Here is a 17,712-nt window from a genome sequence, read left to right as displayed (position 1 = left end):
CTGTTGGGTAGGTTGCTCATTTCTGTTTCACTTAGTTCCTTTTCTGCGGTTTTGTCCTGTTCCCTTACTTGGAATGTATTCTTTTGCCTCCTCATTTTGCCTCTTTTCCTGTGCTTGTGTCTATGTATTAGGTAGGTCAGCTACATCTCCTGCTCTTGGATAGGTGACCTTATGTAAGTGATGGCTTAGGAGGCCTGCAGTGTTCTTCCCTCAGTTCTCAATGTTCCAGGGGTGACTCCTATGTGGGCTACGTGTGTCCTTCTGTTGTGGCCTGTTTGCTCTCCCTGTAGGCGCCCAGGGAGGCTGAGTTATGCTCCTGGCCAGCTGTTGTAATGCTCAGCTGCTTGTAGTTGTTGTGGGCCCTTCAGTCTCTTTATCAGGTGTGGGGAGCCCCAGCACCGTTGGCTGCAAGTTCTAATACCACATTTGTGTTGCAGTATTTCTTTTAAGTGAGTAGGCCCCCAGAGTGGCAGGTTTTTAGGCTCAGGGCCTTACAATTGCTATAAGCCTTCAGCCTTTAGGTCTCTTGTCAGTTCTCTGAGGATTGCGGCTGGGTGGGGCTGGCCGCAGGCACGGGAGCACCCAATTGTTTCAGGCTTTGGAAGGTGGGGCAAACCTCCTATGTGGGTCTTTGAGAAGCACAAGTCTTCTGCAGCTGACAAGCCCTGCCGCCCACAGGTCCACACACACAGTCAACACAGTCCTGCCCCGTGTGCGCGTCCCGACCTCCCGAAGCGGACCCAGTCTCTTCACGGTGGGAGCCCCACACACTCCACCGCCGCCCCACACTCTCCACCCGCTCCTTGTGCACGCCCTGCACTACTGAAGTCGGCTCAGTTGCCAGGCTGCAGAGAATCCAGTCACCAATCTATGCAGGCCCACACGTTGCCTGAGGGCTTGTTGTTGGGTGGGGCCAGTCTCTAGGGTGGGCTGCCTGCCCTGGCTGAGCTGGATTAAATCGGTGCTCTAGTGGGTGGGGTAGACCTGGGCTAGCAGGCCTCAGGGAGAACTCCAATGGCGTCTGTGTCAGCACGCCCACACCAGGCCACAACAATGGCCGCCGCCAATGTCCCAGTCCCTGGAGAGGTCTCACCTCTCACCGAGATGCACTCAGGGCCTATTACGTGAGTCTCTTTTCACCAAAGCACTGTGCACCTTTCTTCCTGGTGATTTTAGGATGCTTTCTGAAACGGGTGAGTTTGCGTGTGGGCCCTTTAAGAGCCGGTTTTAGTTTCTTTGTGAACCGGGTTTTCTGGGGGTGCTACCCAGTGTTTTAGTAGCAGGCAAAGTCAGATATTCTGCCGCTGGTGTCGATTGTGCTGGGTCCACAAAATGCCCACAGCGGGGGCGCTCCCGGCTCAGGGGCCCGCGCCTCCAGGGAGGCTGCGTACCTATGAGCTGCTCCCAGCGGCCGTGAAGCTGGCGGCTTGTGAAGGCAGCGTTTTTCCTCTCCAGAAGGGAGTCTCTGCCTCTTCTACCTCAGTTGGGATTGTCCGTTGTAGCAGGAGTTCCTTTATCCAGTTTTCAGTTCTGTCTCAGGGGTAATTTTTCCACGAGTAGTTGTAAATTGGCTGTGTCCGCGGGAGGAGGTGAGTTCAGAGTCTGCTTACGCCACCATCTTGACTCTCTCCTCGAAACAGATATTTTTACAATGCAGTTTAGGAAAAAAGAAAAGGTAAGGGAAACTTCTCAGAGCCTTGGGTCTGCACTTCAGCTTTTGAGGGAGAATGGAGCTGAGAGAAAGCTGATCAAACAAACTCCTCTGCTCTCTGGCACAGAGTTACCATGCACAGGTTATTTTATGCCATCTAACCTTGCACAGCACTGTGGGGTCAGAGAAACACCTGTGGCGAGCATAGAGGTGCTCTCGGTTATGCCAGGTGACACAGGTAGGTGACAGCTCTCCCAAATTATTTCTTTCTCCAAAGTACCCACATGACTACACTTCTGGGCTATAACTAGTTCCAGAGTTAACAGGGGTCTGAAATCCTAGAACTGCCATCAAAATCAGCAGAGTGACTAAAGGACTCTGACCAGTCACCAGGACTAGTGACTATACGATAAGGCCCACAAGGCTGACACCTGTTACCTCTCGCCCTCAGTCCTCCCTGCCCTGGACATGCAGGCCACCTTGAGAATCACACACGATTATTTTTTTCTGCCAACATCACATCAGCTTGACCTGGATGCAGAGTTTTCTAAACTAAAGTTACCACATGAAGATTAATCTGAAATTTCTTGCTGTCTCAGTCCACAGCCAAAATGTTGTTTTCTAATCTCAGGCAACAACAACAACAAACTTTACCAAATACAAAGCCTTCAGGTAAAAGCCTTATAGGCATGACCTCATTTGACCTCCACAAAAGCCCTTTGAAATACGAAAGATTATTACACCCATTTTACAGGTGAGGAAACTTTGGGTTGGTAGAGCCAAAATTTGAACCCAGATCTCTGTGATACTCAAGTTTGTGAACACTATTCTCCACTGGTAAGGTGGAGTGGGAGTGACAGGCTGGATTGTGAGGGTGGAGAATGACACTGGAAGGGCGTTTATCCCTACCACCTCCAAGCCTTGTCTAACTTGGCCTTCGAGATCTGTGGAGCACAAATTAAGGACCATATACTTCATTTTCCCAAGCCAGGTTGGTGGCGGACTTGACTTAACAATTTATGAGGCTAAACTGGAGACAGATGAGCTTGGACAGGCAGATAAAATCTGTTTTATACAATCGTATGTTTTCCTTCGAGCATGGCCTGACTCATGCTTCCTCACTACATTGATATTTAAAAAACAGATAACGATCTTTTTAAATGCACATATTTGGAGGAAATTTTTGATTTTACTCATGTTTTATAATTGGATATCATAATAGATATATTGTAACTATTATGATCAGAACCAGCCTATACAAGGTATAAAGTACTCGCCCCTTATCCATGGGGGTTCCGATCCAAGACCCCCAGAGGATGCCTGAAACCACAGATGGCACTGAACCCTCTATGTGCCGGTTTCCCCTATACCTACATACCTATGATCAAGTTTTGTTTATAATTAGGCACAGTAAGAGATTAACAATAATAACTAATAATAAAATAGAACAATTATAACAATATACTGTAATAAAAGTTATGTGCATGTTATCTCTCTCTCTCTCTCTCAAAATATCTTATTGTACAAATTTAATGCCTTTCCCTCGTAACTAAGCACTTATCATGCACTGTGGCCATAAATTTTGCAGTTTGTGGTGCAATAGCAAAACTAGCACAAATTTCTTTTTCCTTCTTTACAATTTTGTGGATGGAAGATTTATTCTTACCATACATCTCAGCAACCTCAGCATATGATTTTTTTTCTTTCCTTACTAAGTCAAGAATTTTCTTCACCTTTTCACCGAAAGGAAGCCCTTTACAGCTCCTCTTGGGCGTATCCGAACAGCCAGCATCACTACTCTTGCGCTTTGGGGCCATTAAGTAAAATAAGGGTGACTTGAACACAAGCACTGGATATCTTACAGTCGATCTGATAACGAGAGGTTCCTAAGTGACTAACCAGCGGGTAGCATATACAGCGTGGATCCCGGGAACGAAGGGATGATTCTCTTCCCAGGCGGGACAGAGTGGGAGATTTCATCACTCTATTCAGAATGGTGCACAATTTAAAATATATGAATTGTTTATTTCTAGAATTTTCCATTTAATATTTTTGGACCACAGTTGATCGCAGGTAACAAACCACGGAACTTGAAACCACAGATAAGGGGGAACTACTGTAACGGAATTAACAGCATTCTGATAAGAAATGTGATATTTCAATATTTCTGTTGCCCCATATAGTTTTACATGTAATTCTCAAGTTTTACAGATGGAAGAAATACACTAAAGACTCATTAATTCAACTAATCATGACAGAAGATTGACAGGCATTTTTGGTTTTGTGTGTGTGTGTGTGTGTGTGTGTGTTAGTAAGATTAGCCCTGAGCTAACATCCATTGCCAATCCTCCTCTTTTTGCTGAGGAAGATTGGCCCTGGGCTAACATTTGTACCTATCCTTCTCCACTTTATATGGGACAACGCCACAGCATGGCTTGACAAGTGGTGCGTCAGTCCGCGCCCGGGATCCGAACCTGCGAACCCCAGGCCTCCGAAGGGGAGCTCGAGAACTTAACTGCTAGACCACAGGGCCGGCCCTGGCGTTTTTGTTTTAATTAACATAAAAGTGGTATTAACATTAACCTTTTCAATTATAGCCACCTACATAAGCTTTAGTTTTCTTATCTTTAAAATAAGGATATATAAAGAACTCACACATCTCAACAACAAAGAAACAAACAACTCAATAAAAAAAATGGGCAAAAGATCTGAACAGACATTTTTCCAAAGAAGATACACAAATGGCTAAGAGGCACGTGAAAAGATGTTCAATATCACTAATTATTAGGGAAATGCAAATCAAAACTACAATGAGATATCATTTCACGCCTGTCAGAACGGCTATAATTAACAAGACAAGAAATAACAAGTGTTGGAGAGGATGTGCATTCCCAACTTCCTTCTTCCCACCATATTCCTGAAGAAGAAAACACAATTGCACCATAACACTCTAAATAAAGTGTCAGAATATGTTAACATGCCAAAAACAGTTCCCCAGAATGGTATGAAGAGGAATTAAAATCAACTCCTTTTTTAAAACACCTACTACCAGTTATAGTTAAGGCAGTGTTCACAGAGGTGCCCGGGTCAGGCTTGGAAACACATCGTTTATTCTTTCTTACCACTGTGCTGGTAGTAACTGTTTCTTTCATTTTTGACACTTTAAGCTTTAATTTATCCAGTTCTTTCTTCTTTTCAAAAGTCTCCTTTCTCCCAAGTTCACAGAGATTTTTATATTCATCAATCTGTAGTGACAAACATAATAAATCAATCAAAAAGCTCATGAGGAAAAGGGAGTTTAGGAAATCTTTGTTTATTTTGTCAAATTCATATTCAATCTAAGTATACCATATTCAATCTATCAACAAATTAAAAATAAAAAAACAAGGTTTGCTTGTTTTGCAGCATCACAGGAAAAATAGTGAAACACAAGGACTAAACTGCAATTACAAAATGTTGAAATAGTAAATTTATAGGAGCAATAAAACAATGATCATTAATAGCAAATTATAAAAGCAATTGCCATTGTAGCAATTTACTAGTAAAACACAACAGCAATGGTTACCAGATGGACAGCGTGCTAAGCAGATCAAGAGAGTCGAAGGAAGGAATGAAGAATTGTCTGGAAATCTAAGTTCACATTATTTAATGGGAAATAAAACAGACTAAAGACAGAGTAAACAAAATCACCGAAGACAAGGCAGCTCACAATCCTGGATAATTTCTTACCATTTTACCAAGATCAAACAGATTCTGATCACTTGTCAGACCCTTATGAAGTGAGTACCCTCTTATGAAAATCAAACGCGTCATGGATTTGTCTGACAAAATGAATTATCAAGAAAAAAGTAACAACTAAATTGTAAGTCCTGAGAAAGTACATTCAACTCTGTATTAAAGAGTTATAAAAACATATTTTGGGTGATTTCCATCAAAGCCAGCAGTCAATTCCCCCAAAGTGGCCACTCTGAACGAATGTGATCATTCTCACTTATCTCTGCATCAGGGCACAGTTGCATATGAATGAAACTTTGTGATTAACAAATTTTGTTGAAAACTGGAATTCTATGTTCATACTTTGGACTAAGCCTTCTCCCAAGGTCTTGCAATTATAGAAATAATATTGGCAAAAAGTATTTTGTTTTGTTAGGGGAGATCTTATGGATTGCAAGATTCTCTGACGCCTGTAACAGTGTTTCCTTTCTCCTAGGAAGTAAAGAGAATTAACAGGCTGTTACCGCGGCCTATCAATGTGTCTTTAGTGAAGGTTGGTGGCTGATGCCTTAATATCTACCTCAGTTGGTCTAGCCCAACTATAGCACACAGCATTCCCTTAGGATCCATTATTATTCCAGGGGTGGGCGCTGTCTTAACCTGACCAGATCAGACACAGCAGGAAGACATATGGTCCTTGGTTGGCGAAGGTTTTCCTCTTTCTACCTGAATAAGGAAGCCCACAGTCCAGTTGTCACCGGCAGCCATCTTGTGACCATGAGGGTAACCAGCCTTAAGATGAAGGATGGAGGAGAGGAGGGATGAGCCACTGAATTAACTAGTCTTAGAGGCTGTCCTACCTCAGGAATTCCTACTGTGTGAGGTAATAAATGCCCTTACGATTTAGGCCAGTTCAAGTCAGGGCTTCTGCTATTGCATCTGAGAGTGCCCTAACTGGTGCCCTTCTCCAGGGAGATAGACTGGGGTAGGCAAACACCAACCCATGGGCCAGATTCACCACCACCTCTCTTTGTAAAACACAGTGTAACACACTCTCATTCAGTTAGGTATTGTTTATGGCTACTTCTGTATTAAAATGGCAGAGCTGAGTAGTTTCGACAGAGACTGTATGTCCTGCAAAGCCCTAAATATTTACTATTTACTGGTCCTTTCCAGAAAAAGCCTGTGGATCCCTAAGAAAGACCATTCACATAAGGAAGAAGAATCTGTCATGTTTGCAAATTCCCTATTTGAAGCCCCTCTGGCTTTCCTTTCTCGCATTTTAACATTTATATTAAAGAATAGGAAGGGAAAAAATTTCCCGTTAGGGCTTAAAATGAAGTTAGAAACTCATTCATTCAATAAAGTGATATTATAGAGTGCCTAGCATGTGCGAGGTCCGCCAGGCCTGCCCGCGGTGCTGCGACACAGCAGGGAGTGAAACACACATGATCCCTGCCCTGCGGAGCCTTCCTCCTGGTGGGCAAAGCGCAGGTCCGATGCCACCACTGACCACTTCTTCGTCCCAGGGGAAGTAAAGAAAAGGGACAGAGCTCCCCTGTCCTTGCTGCCCACCGCCTTGGAAGTTGCTACTCAGATGTGCACACACAGACACATCCCACTTTTGGCCCCTGTACTTAACTGAGCCACTCCAGCTTGGGGGTTCTGGACAGCTCAGAGGGAACACAACGCTGCTCTCAGCAGAGGGCTGGAAACAGTGGGGTCAAATGAGCGGCCCTCCACGCTGTTGTGGATAGGGAATGAAAGCAAGAAAACCCCTTTTGGTTCCTGTTGTCCTGAAATGTCCATTTCATTGTGATAACAATAAATCCAGGTAAGGTCTAGCCCAGTGAAGGAGCCCATCGCTATTTTTGAGACACGGATTTCAGTTGCTTCCAGCACTGCAGCCCAGGCTGGAACCCCTGAGAAGGTCCAGGGAGCTCAGCTTTCTATTTAGCAGCTGCAGGATGCCCAAGGGACTCTTTGCCAGCTACGTCACAAAGAGCCTGTTCCAAGGATGACCAGGGCTGAGCTTTCTATACTCGAGAAAAATAATGCCTGGTTTTAGTGGATAAAGAGGCTCAGAACTGGCTGGAATTTGTAGACAGCCCAAGTCTTACCATGGAATCAATGCTAAGCAGAACAAGGAGGAACTGGTCATACAGCATTCTGATGGTGAATCTTCATTAACATCTTGCTGGCCTAGCGGACAACAAGATGCAGTGGTCATCCCTGCCCCACCATCACAGAATTGCTGGTCTCCCTCTTGGGGCGCTAGGCTCTGCCGAGTCCCCCTGCAGGCCGCTCCTCCCAGATTCACTCAGCAGAAGCCACAGGCTCCGGCAGAGCTGAACTCCCTGGTCCTGTCCATAGAGACAAGGCCTCAGAACTCTCACAAGCAACCAGATGACATGGAGGCAAATGCCTTGTCCCTAAAAGGCTGCATATGAGCAAGAGGCCATCCCAGGGCTACAAATCTTGTCACTCATATTCTTTCCCATGAACTGAGATGCTGATACACAAGCAAATGTCGTCCCCAAGGGGCTCCAGTGTCCTTGAGTCTCTGCCCTATCCCCACACCAATGTTCACAGAAGATGCCACGGGAGCGCTTGCTAGCCTCGAGGACAAACACATTATTTCCCACTTTTCCTGCTTGAATCCTATACAATTCAGTACATATTTTAAAAAATGTCATACCACTTACCTCTTCACACAATTTTTGTTTTCTTTTTAAAAGTTCTGCTTTTGCTTTTTCCATTTGTTCCTTTACATCTTGAATACTTTTTTTTTGCAATTCCAGTTCCTCCTTCTCTGAATTTATCTTGGTATAAGTCTCATTGATGTAAACAGCAGTAGTGGCTTTTTCTTCCATGGTGTGGTTGAATGACAGGACAGCCTTTTCGTGCTGCCTCGCTAGCTCCTCTTGCTTTTCACTAGGAGAAAAGAATCAGTCATGGCATGAAATGGATGGCTTTTGGGAAAGGGATTTGAAGTCTGTTTGCTGAGACTAACCACCATAAAGAGGGAAATTGTAAGAGACACTTCTTTTAGAGTTGTATTTGTGATTGCCTAAACTTGGTTGAGATGAGGACAGAAGGAAACACAAGACAAGTGTCAACCTTGCAACTGTTTACCACTGCAAAATGTCATGTGGTCCTGTCTCACCTCACCAGTCCCCACATACCAGGTAATAACTACGGGATGTTTTGGTTTAAAGTATACAATGACGCAAAAACAGTTTTGAACAGGTAAATGGAATGTGGCCAAATGGCTTGATTTGTGGCATCGCCATCTATCTTATCATCCTGACATATGTGGTGAAGCCAAAGAAAGATAGACATCCCACCACCCGTCCAGCCACCTTCCGATGCCGTCACCCTGCAGGGAGGGCCCAGGAGCAAGCTAGCCTTCCTCTGATGGACAGGAGTTGGGGAGGAGGGGGCTGAGTGCATCCTCACTGTTCAGAGGATGCTTGAAGCCTAATTTGAACCCTCTTATCTTCTCCCAGCTGCAACCAAATCTGAGTTCAAGGGGTGATATTAACTTCACGTATCCATTGTGGGCCACATACTTCTGAGGAAGACCTTAAGATTGCGAGAAACATTTACCTGGGGCTAACAAGAAAAGGTTTAGAGGAGGGACAATTGGTGCCACTTCTATATTTTCCTTTTTTAAAAGCTCCTGCAATGTAAAGACCTTTTCCCTTTTCCCAGTCCCCAGGGCTAAAAACGTTAGTTCAGGGCGATTGTGTGCAAAGGCCCAGGAAAATGGAAACAGTCGTTGGTATTTATTTTCCAGAAGTCAACTCCTCCACAGAAATGCAATAAAAAGAAGCCCAGGATAGAGGGGGTCAGATGGGGGGTGCTTTGTGGGTCTGGCAGAGGAAGCCTTCCAAGAATGAATCAACCTAAAGATTGAGTAGCCTCAAGGAAGCAAAGCAAAAACAAGTCTAATCAAAAAACCTAACCAGGTGATCATGATGGGTTGAGAAGAGAGCACTCAAAAACTGAATGTGGGACCTAGGGAAAACCAAAGAGCTCACACAGACCCAGTTTTTGAGGACTGTCCAGGAGAGGACCACCTGTCAGAGAGTGTGGGTACCTGGATTTATATCTATCTTTGAAAAATGGATGCAACAAGTGAATGCAGCTCATGATGCCAGCTCATCAAGAAATCCACCTTCTGTTTGTAATTTGCTTTTCCATAAAGATTTGTCTAGAGCAGTGATTCTCAAAGTGTGGTCAGGACCAGCAGCATCAGCATCACCTGGGAACTTGTTAGAAATACACTCTCTCACCCCAACCCCCAGGTCTACTAAATCAGATATTCAGGGGGAGAGGGATCCCAGTAATTTGTGTTTTAACAAGAACTCCAGGTGATCCTAATGCACACTCAAGTTTGAGAATCACTGGTGTATAGGGGTGTGAAGGTGCTGGCCAATTCACACGAGTATTCCAGCTTGGGTATTTTCCTCATTACTAGCTTTGAAATTGATAGTCCAGTTTATACGGCAGTCTCTGGTGCTTGCGGCTGGCAGGCACCGTGCACACGTCTGCACTGTGAATCCCCAACAGGGGTTAGTGCATGCAGTATTTCTCAAACCTATGTGATCACAAACTTTCTTTTTCATGGAGCATCTCCCAGAACAGGTGTTCTGAGGTCTCCACCTCATTCCTGATGCTTTGATGTCTTGTGCACCAAGAAACCTTCTGATTATTTCAGCTTCCCAAGAAGATTTTTTCACCATAACAGGGCTCTCTGAACATTTCTTACTCTTAACAAACTAACATTCTGATATTTACACATCAGTCCTGCCTATTTGCCCACACTGCTGAGTTTTTCTTCAGGGTTTTGTTGTTTTTTATTTCAGAATATGTCTTTTCCTCCATGAGCCAGGTAGGTCAAGACTTGTAACGCCCATTTTACAGATAAAGAAAATGATGCCCACGGTGGGTGAAGTGCTGGCAACACAGCTCAGGAATAGAGGACAGAAACTAACAGGTGTCAGATCCTGAGCTACAGGCAGGTACATATATTGTCCCACTTAATTACAGATAAAATTACAGAACCCTCTCCTGGGAACCAACCCCATCCTCAGCCCTCCAGTAGATCATGACTGATATCTTTAAGGGACTAAACTAGCGACAATATATCTGCTTTGATACTATATTACAATACTCAACAACATTTCTTGCTTTGGTGGTTGAGGTTTGTGAACTTAATCTTACTAACATGGAAACTAAACCACTGTGAGCCTCTCCCTTTGGAGGTGGCGTGCAGGGCAGTGTGGTTTACACACAGTAGCTGCCACTGGGAAGCTGCTTGCTTCTGACATTGTACAGTGGTTGAAGGTTTTCTGCTCTCCTCTCCCACTCTCTGCAGCAACACACAACCCTCATCGGTCCGGGTCATCTTCTACCAGTGATCTCCACCCCTTAACCTGCCCTGCACCAGTTCAGACCAGAAGGCAAACCCTTTAGGACAATGTTCCCACTCCAGCCCAAGACCCCGACCCCCTCAAGTGCTGAATAAAAAAAATACCTACCCCAGAGCTGTATTAACATTATTCAGATCAAGTATTTTCATCTTCAGAAACTCTATTTCATTATTCATCCTTGTAACTTTCATTTGTAATTGATTTATCTCAAAAAGATTTAATCTGCGAGCATCTCTGACACATTCTTAAAAGTAAGTGGAAATGTTACTAAATTATTTGAGAACCAGCATAATTGCAGATACTGACTTTTCAAATCATGAACAAATTATGACTTTCTGGGGAAATAGTCTCTTAATTATGTTCCTGTATCAGACACCTCTTACCCCTTTGGACTCTCTGGGTCTTACCTATCCATTGTTTCCCTTACTTCAGCTGCCGCTATGGTGACCAGCTTTCTGTGGGCTCTCAACAACTTCAGGCTGTGCAGTCTGACTGCTCCTGAGTCCTGCCTGTTCTACCCATTTCTCACCTCCTGTCTAGGACTTCCCTGTTGCCTCTGCCATGGGACTTCTTTAGACACCCACACTCATGCATCTGTAACCCAAAGTGTGGGAGATGGGGCCAACACCGGACTAAAGACAGACAGAAGCCAGTGCCTGGATAGTCCTGAGAGAGACAACACTGTGTCTTAGGGGCATGTTTTCATACTTAATTAGTTGCATTTGGCAGCAGTCAACATCATATTGCACCCCATATTAGTTCTCCTTCTCCCTGCTTTGCTCTCCTTATCCCGCCCTTCTCCTCTTTGGATTGTATTCCCTAATAAAATATTAGTGCAAAAGCCATCATCTCTGGCTCTGCTTTCTGGGGAAGCCAGTGTGTTGAAGAACTAATTATTCATCAATAAATAGCAAATCAGTGTAATCGCATAAGACTTCAGAGGATTACCTTAGTGTAGGATAGACAGATGGTAAAAATGCAGGAATTTTTGAACACTGTTGTTGAGAAAGGTACCAGACTACCCACTTCTATGCAACAAATTCCCAAGAAACTAGCTGGTAGCTCCCCGGGGAGAGCCAGGTTATTTTTTCCAGGCTACTAGTTAAACTTGCTCATTGTAGCAGAGCTTTTCAAACTTCATGTCTCAAATACGCATATGCATCACCTGGGGACATTGTTGAAACACAGATTCTGATGTAGTAGGACTGGGTGCACCTAGAGAGTCTGCATTTTGTAGTGAGCTCTCAGTGATGCTGATGTTGCTGATGCAAGACTCACGCTTTGAGCAGCACAGCTCTATAACATAAGGCCAACTAAATTTACTTGGTTAAGTATTCAGTGTATACCAAGGACCTTATAAGCTAGCATGGTACTTTTTTTCCTCCTAAAATATTTTTCCTGATTATAAAAGTAACCCAATCTGGAAAATAAAGAAAAACAACCAAAGAAAATAAAGCAAAAAAGTTCTTAATTCTGCCTTTTGTACAGATTCTTCTGTCTTATTCTTTCTCCGCGCATAGTTGTATTTTCCCCACCAAACTAGACTAACACCAGGTATATTGTTTTATAACCAACTATATCAGTCAGGGTCTAATTAGGAGATAGAAATCATATAGTAAATGGAACAGGGAAATTTTAATATAAAGAACTATTAACTATGACAGAGGATTAGTGTAATGAGGGAATGAACAGTAAGAAAGGAAAGAAGTCTAAAGAATTCAGGAATAGCAGGCATAAGGAGCAGCCATGATCCTTGGGAGTTGAGATAGAGTCCCCCCAAGGAAGTGGCACCTCCAGACGTGAGATCTAGACCTCATTGGAGAGGGCTGTGGTTCACTGGATGGCAAAGAAGTTCATGAAATGCTGGGCTGGCAGAACTTCCTAGAAATCTGTCTTCTGGGGTATTGGAGGAACCTGTCCACAGGGAGGTGCCATACTTCAAAACTCACTGCAACACCACCCAAAAGATGCTGGAGAAGCTGTTCACAGGAAGGTGCCTCACTGGTTGCAATCTACCCTGAAGCTGCCCAAGGGGTACTGGAGGAAGCTCCTGGGCACTGCAGCCTGCTGCACGCTGCAGGACCCTGGCATGGAGAAGCTGCATGCACTGCAAGAGTCTGCCAAGCTAGGCACACTGGAACCAGGAAGGGTCCCCCTTCTTCCTACAGAGTCCCTCCAGTGCCCTTTACTGACAATGCCTTACATTGTGCCAGCTGGTAAAGGGGAACATTTACAGGGCCCAGCTCCCTTATCACAGAGCAGACAATGAAGGTAGATTTGGAGCTGCAAGGCACTAAATGGATAACCAGAACATCTACTTAAAAAATGGTTTTTACTTATTTAGACCACTGTCTTAGGTTGGACTTCCTGGGAAACAGATTCTAAAATTTGTGTGTAGAATACTTTTCGTGTAGTGCTCTTGGGAACATCTCTGAGGAAATAAGGGAAGAGTGGGAGGCAGAGGCAAAGCAGGAGGTTAAATGGTGATGTTCTTTGGAGCTGTGATGACACTTTGGAGTTGTTCTACATGGAGGTGAGGGAGGCGGACCTTTGTGCCCTTTGTTCCCTCACAGTGACCAGTCACTGGATGTGGGCAGCACCTGGGGAGGGGATGTAACCTGGAGTGCAGCCTTCCTCTTTTGTCCAGGGTAGTTCCTGCAGAAGAAGTGAGCTGTGGCCTCAGCCAACACTCCTGGCAGCTGGGGAAAGAAGTTGGACCCTTACCACACACCAAATACAAAATTTAACTCAAAATGGACCAAAGACCTAAATGTAAGAACTGAAACTATAAAACTCTTAGAAGAAAACGGGGGGAGCTTCATGACACTGGCTTTGGCAATGATATGTTAGACGTAACGCCAAAAGCACAGGCAAGAAAAGAAAAATAGATAAACTGGACTACATCAAAACTAAAAATTTTTGTGCACCAAAAGTCATCAACAACAGAGTGAAAAGACAACCCAGGGAATAGGACGAAATATTTGCAAATCATATATCTGATAAGGGGTTAACGTTCAGAATATATAGAGAATTCCCACAACTCAACAAACAACCTGATTAAAAGATGGGCAAAGGACCTGAATAGACATTTCTCCAAAGAAGATATACAGATGGCCAATAAGCAAATGAAAAGATGCTCAACATCACTAATCATCAGGGAAATGCAAATCAAAACCACAACGAGATACCAATTCACATCCATTAGGATGGCTATTATGTAAAAAGACAAAAACAGAAAATAACAAGTGTTGACAAGAATGAGGAGAAACTGGAACCCTTGTGCATCATGGATGGGAATGTAAAATGGTGCAGCCACTGTGGAAAACAGTATGGCAGTTTCTCAAAAAATTAAATGTAAAATTACCATATTACCATACAATCTAGCAATTCCCTTCTGCATATATACCCAAAAAAATTGGAAGCAGGGATTTGAATAGATATTTGCACACCGATGTTTACAACAGCATTATTCACAAGAGCCAAAAGGTAGAAGCAACCCAAGTGTCCATCGATGGAAGAATGGATAAAGAAAGCATGGTATAGACATACAATATGTTCAGCCTTAAAAAGGAAAGAAATTCTGACACGTGCTATAACATGGATGAACTCTGAAGACAGGCCAAGTGAAATAAGCTAGTCACAAAATGAAAAATTTTGTATGATTCTACCTATACTAGCCAAACTCATAGAGACAGAAAATAGAATGGTGGTTTAAGACCAGTCAAGCTGCCTAACTTTATTTAACTGAATAAATGTCAATTTGAGATGGGCTGATATATATATCTTTAGTCTATTTAGAAACTAAATTATATAAATTCAAGTTTTATATATTATTTCCACTTAAAATGTCAGGGAAAATTATTATGGATCTCACTATGTTTGTGTTGTATACTCTTTCTAGCTATATTTTGACATGAAATAACTATTAAACTCATTTTGTTACAAGTATTTGGCTCCATTTTCTTATAAGATAAACTAAATTTCTACAGTTAAGAACCTCAAAAGTACCTTCCAATTCTATGCGAATGTTATTGGGAAGAGTTTCCAATAGAACATATAGTCTGCTGAGTTCCATGCTTTCAATTTCCAGAAGATCAATTGTATTTTTTCTCATTTCTTCCTGAAAATTTAAATTACATGTTTAAAAAGTTAAGACATTAAAATAAGATTGATTTCCTAAACAATGTCCTATAAATGTTTTCAGAGATCAAATTTTGATTTTCATTAAACACTTTTTGTTATTATTTTTATTTAGAATAGAAAGTGGGAAAAGTACCTACTCTACAATCAGTTTTTAAGGTGTTATTTTTCATATATCTTTCAATTTCTGCTGATTTTCCTCTACTGAGAAATCATCTTTCCCTACGTGTGTTTCTTGTATGCTGTTTCAATCCAACAAAAGGGTAACATTGAGAAAGAAAGCTACTTAATTAAAAAATGGAAAGTGCCTATAGAAATATGCTTAGGTATAAAGAGAACAGTGATCCTCTTATATATACCTACAACAAATAGTCTGGTGGGCTATTATTATTATTATTATTTTTGGTGGGGCAATTTTAAAGAAGGAAAAGGCATTCAAAAATCTATTAGTGGAAAAAATAGATAAATCATCTTTTAAATAAATGGTCGTAAAAGCTATAGTTATTTTATGACCTGAGAAATTGCCATTATATTTTATGAAAATGAAAAGCAGATTACATAATTGTGTATATAGTATGATCCTTTTTCTGTAAAAAAGTAAAATTCAATCCAGGCAGCATCTATACCCTGAAGCAGGAAGGCCATTCATCAAAGAGTTAATTGTGATTATTTTAGGGCAGTGGGATCATGGTGGTTTTACTTTCTTCCTTTTGCTTGTCTACTTTTTTCTAAATTTTCCAGCACACATGCAGTGCTTTTATAATAGCAGAAATTTACTTTAAAAAAATGGAAGGATTTATCTCTATTTAAGAGATTTCACAGCTCAGATATTAAAGGGAGACACACTAGATGCTTTTATAAGCCATAGTAAATATTTTGACCCCTTTAAATCCTCAAGAAAAACAACTAAAAGAACGAAGCAAAGGAAAAGGGTTCTCCAGGATCACAGTGCAGTATAACATGCACACTCTCAGTGTTTACATAAGTATATTTACTTAAGTGGAATTATAAAGTATAATTCTGTAGTGTACATATACAACTATATATAATTACATAAAAATATAATTACAAAGAGATTAAATTTTGCCAGTAGTCTATAGACTCAAACTCATTTACTTTACAGCCATATTTCTACATTTTCACATATTTGATATGTATTTGATATTTAGTAGATTCTTACTCAATATTTTTAAATCAAACAACAAAACTTCACCATTCTGACATGCCCGGGAAGCACTGTAAACATTACCCAGGGCCAAGCAGAGACATGTTTGTGACACTTCACAAGCAAATTCTTTAAATATTTCTTTGATGGGGCCAAGTTAGTATAACTGAAAGAGTTTCTGTCTGTTTTCACTGAATAGCATGGTCTACTTCAGTGGATTAGGTGCCAAATAATCTTTCATCAGTTATGCAAGGAATTGCTTATAGAGAACTGAGTCAATTGGCACCATGCACACAATTTATTCCAGGGGTTTGTTTTAAGTAACGCTCACATATTGGTGTCCCAAGCATTTGCCCACGTGGCCCACCCCTTAACTGAGCTCCACTATCACCAGTATGCTTCTCCTAAGCAGGCTTGCCCTCATCCGTAGCACAGCTCCTTAATCCCGTGTTCTACATGGAACATCGAGCAACAATCCAGAGCTGAACAACACTGGTGCCAATGCTCAGTAAATCAAGAGAAAAATTTTTTTCATTCAAAGCAAATATTTTCCCTATTCATCTATTGAAGTACCTTGAACAGAGTTGGTGCTAAATTAAAGTCTGATGAAGAAATAAGTGGAAGATTGAAAAAAATAGCTCTTATAGATAATACAATACCAATTTCTTAACAGCAATGGCAATGTCCTTAAGAAAGGTCCTAGCTTCTTCGTTGCATTTAAAATAGTCACTTTGCAATGATTGTTCTAAAAAAAAAATTAGAAAATTAACATCTTTTTTTTGTCTGTCCAAATCCTATTTAACCCTTTAAGATCTAGCTCAAATGCATACTCGGCTGGAAATCACATCTTCTATCTCTGAATTTCTATAGTACTTAATATGAACCTCTTTTGTACTTGTTATTTCATTTCATAGTATCCTAATTTAGGTATATATTTTAAGCTCCTTGAGGACAAACTCCTCTTAAGATTCCATTTTTGCATCTCTCATGGTAGAAAGAAGGGTTCTGTATAGGACAGGACAAAAAATTCAATAAATATTTACGAAAAGGATAAATATAACATGTCTATAATATAGGTTTAAGAATGTTTTCATAAATTTATATCCTAAATATAATATTTTGCCAAAAAACACACATTTAATTAACCGTTTAATTTTTACTTCTGTGCCAATATTTTAAGGACGGGACGAGAGTCAATATTGGTAAAACTGGTAGGTATGAGGCAGACAGTTTCTAACTCTTTTCGCTCATTGATGTACTGTCAGAAGTCTCCTTTTCTCTCACACCCTGTAAGTAGGAAGCACGTGAGAAGAGTGGCTTGGGAAATGTTAGAAAAGGTAATGAAGACCAGATACATATAGAATGGGAAGAAGGAAGGAGAAAGAAGGGATAAAGGAAGAGGCGAGAACAGAGGAAGTTCTACTTACCTTAGCTCTGTCACCACTGCATCATACAGATCTGCCCAAATGGACTCCAAGCCTGCGTCCTTACGTGTGGGATGAGTTTGACATGACTGATGTTTTACGTGAGTTATCTAAGTTGATTCTCACAACCTTATGATGATTCCCATTTCACAGGAGAGAAATCTAAGACTTCTGAGGTCA

At 41.8% G+C, this 17,712-nt stretch overlaps 1 protein-coding gene across 1 annotated transcript in view; it reads right to left on the bottom strand.

The window, feature by feature from the left end:
• CCDC175 (coiled-coil domain containing 175) overlaps window positions 1-17,712 on the bottom strand; it is a 68,632-nt gene that overhangs the window by 49,221 nt on the left and 1,699 nt on the right. The window contains exons 2-6 of the mRNA XM_087448429.1: window positions 16,768-16,853; window positions 14,812-14,923; window positions 10,912-11,047; window positions 8,071-8,299; window positions 4,774-4,896 (exon numbers count right to left, since the gene is read on the bottom strand). Of these exons, the coding sequence (XP_087304555.1) occupies window positions 4,774-4,896; window positions 8,071-8,299; window positions 10,912-11,047; window positions 14,812-14,923; window positions 16,768-16,853 (686 nt within the window). The remainder of the gene's footprint in view (window positions 1-4,773; window positions 4,897-8,070; window positions 8,300-10,911; window positions 11,048-14,811; window positions 14,924-16,767; window positions 16,854-17,712) is intronic.

This window comes from Ceratotherium simum, chromosome 24 (genome assembly GCF_057802395.1).
Source record: "Ceratotherium simum simum isolate JZ-2026a chromosome 24, ASM5780239v1, whole genome shotgun sequence".
Taxonomy (NCBI): domain Eukaryota; kingdom Metazoa; phylum Chordata; class Mammalia; order Perissodactyla; family Rhinocerotidae; genus Ceratotherium; species Ceratotherium simum.
This window is presented reverse-complemented; position numbering and strand designations above follow the sequence as displayed.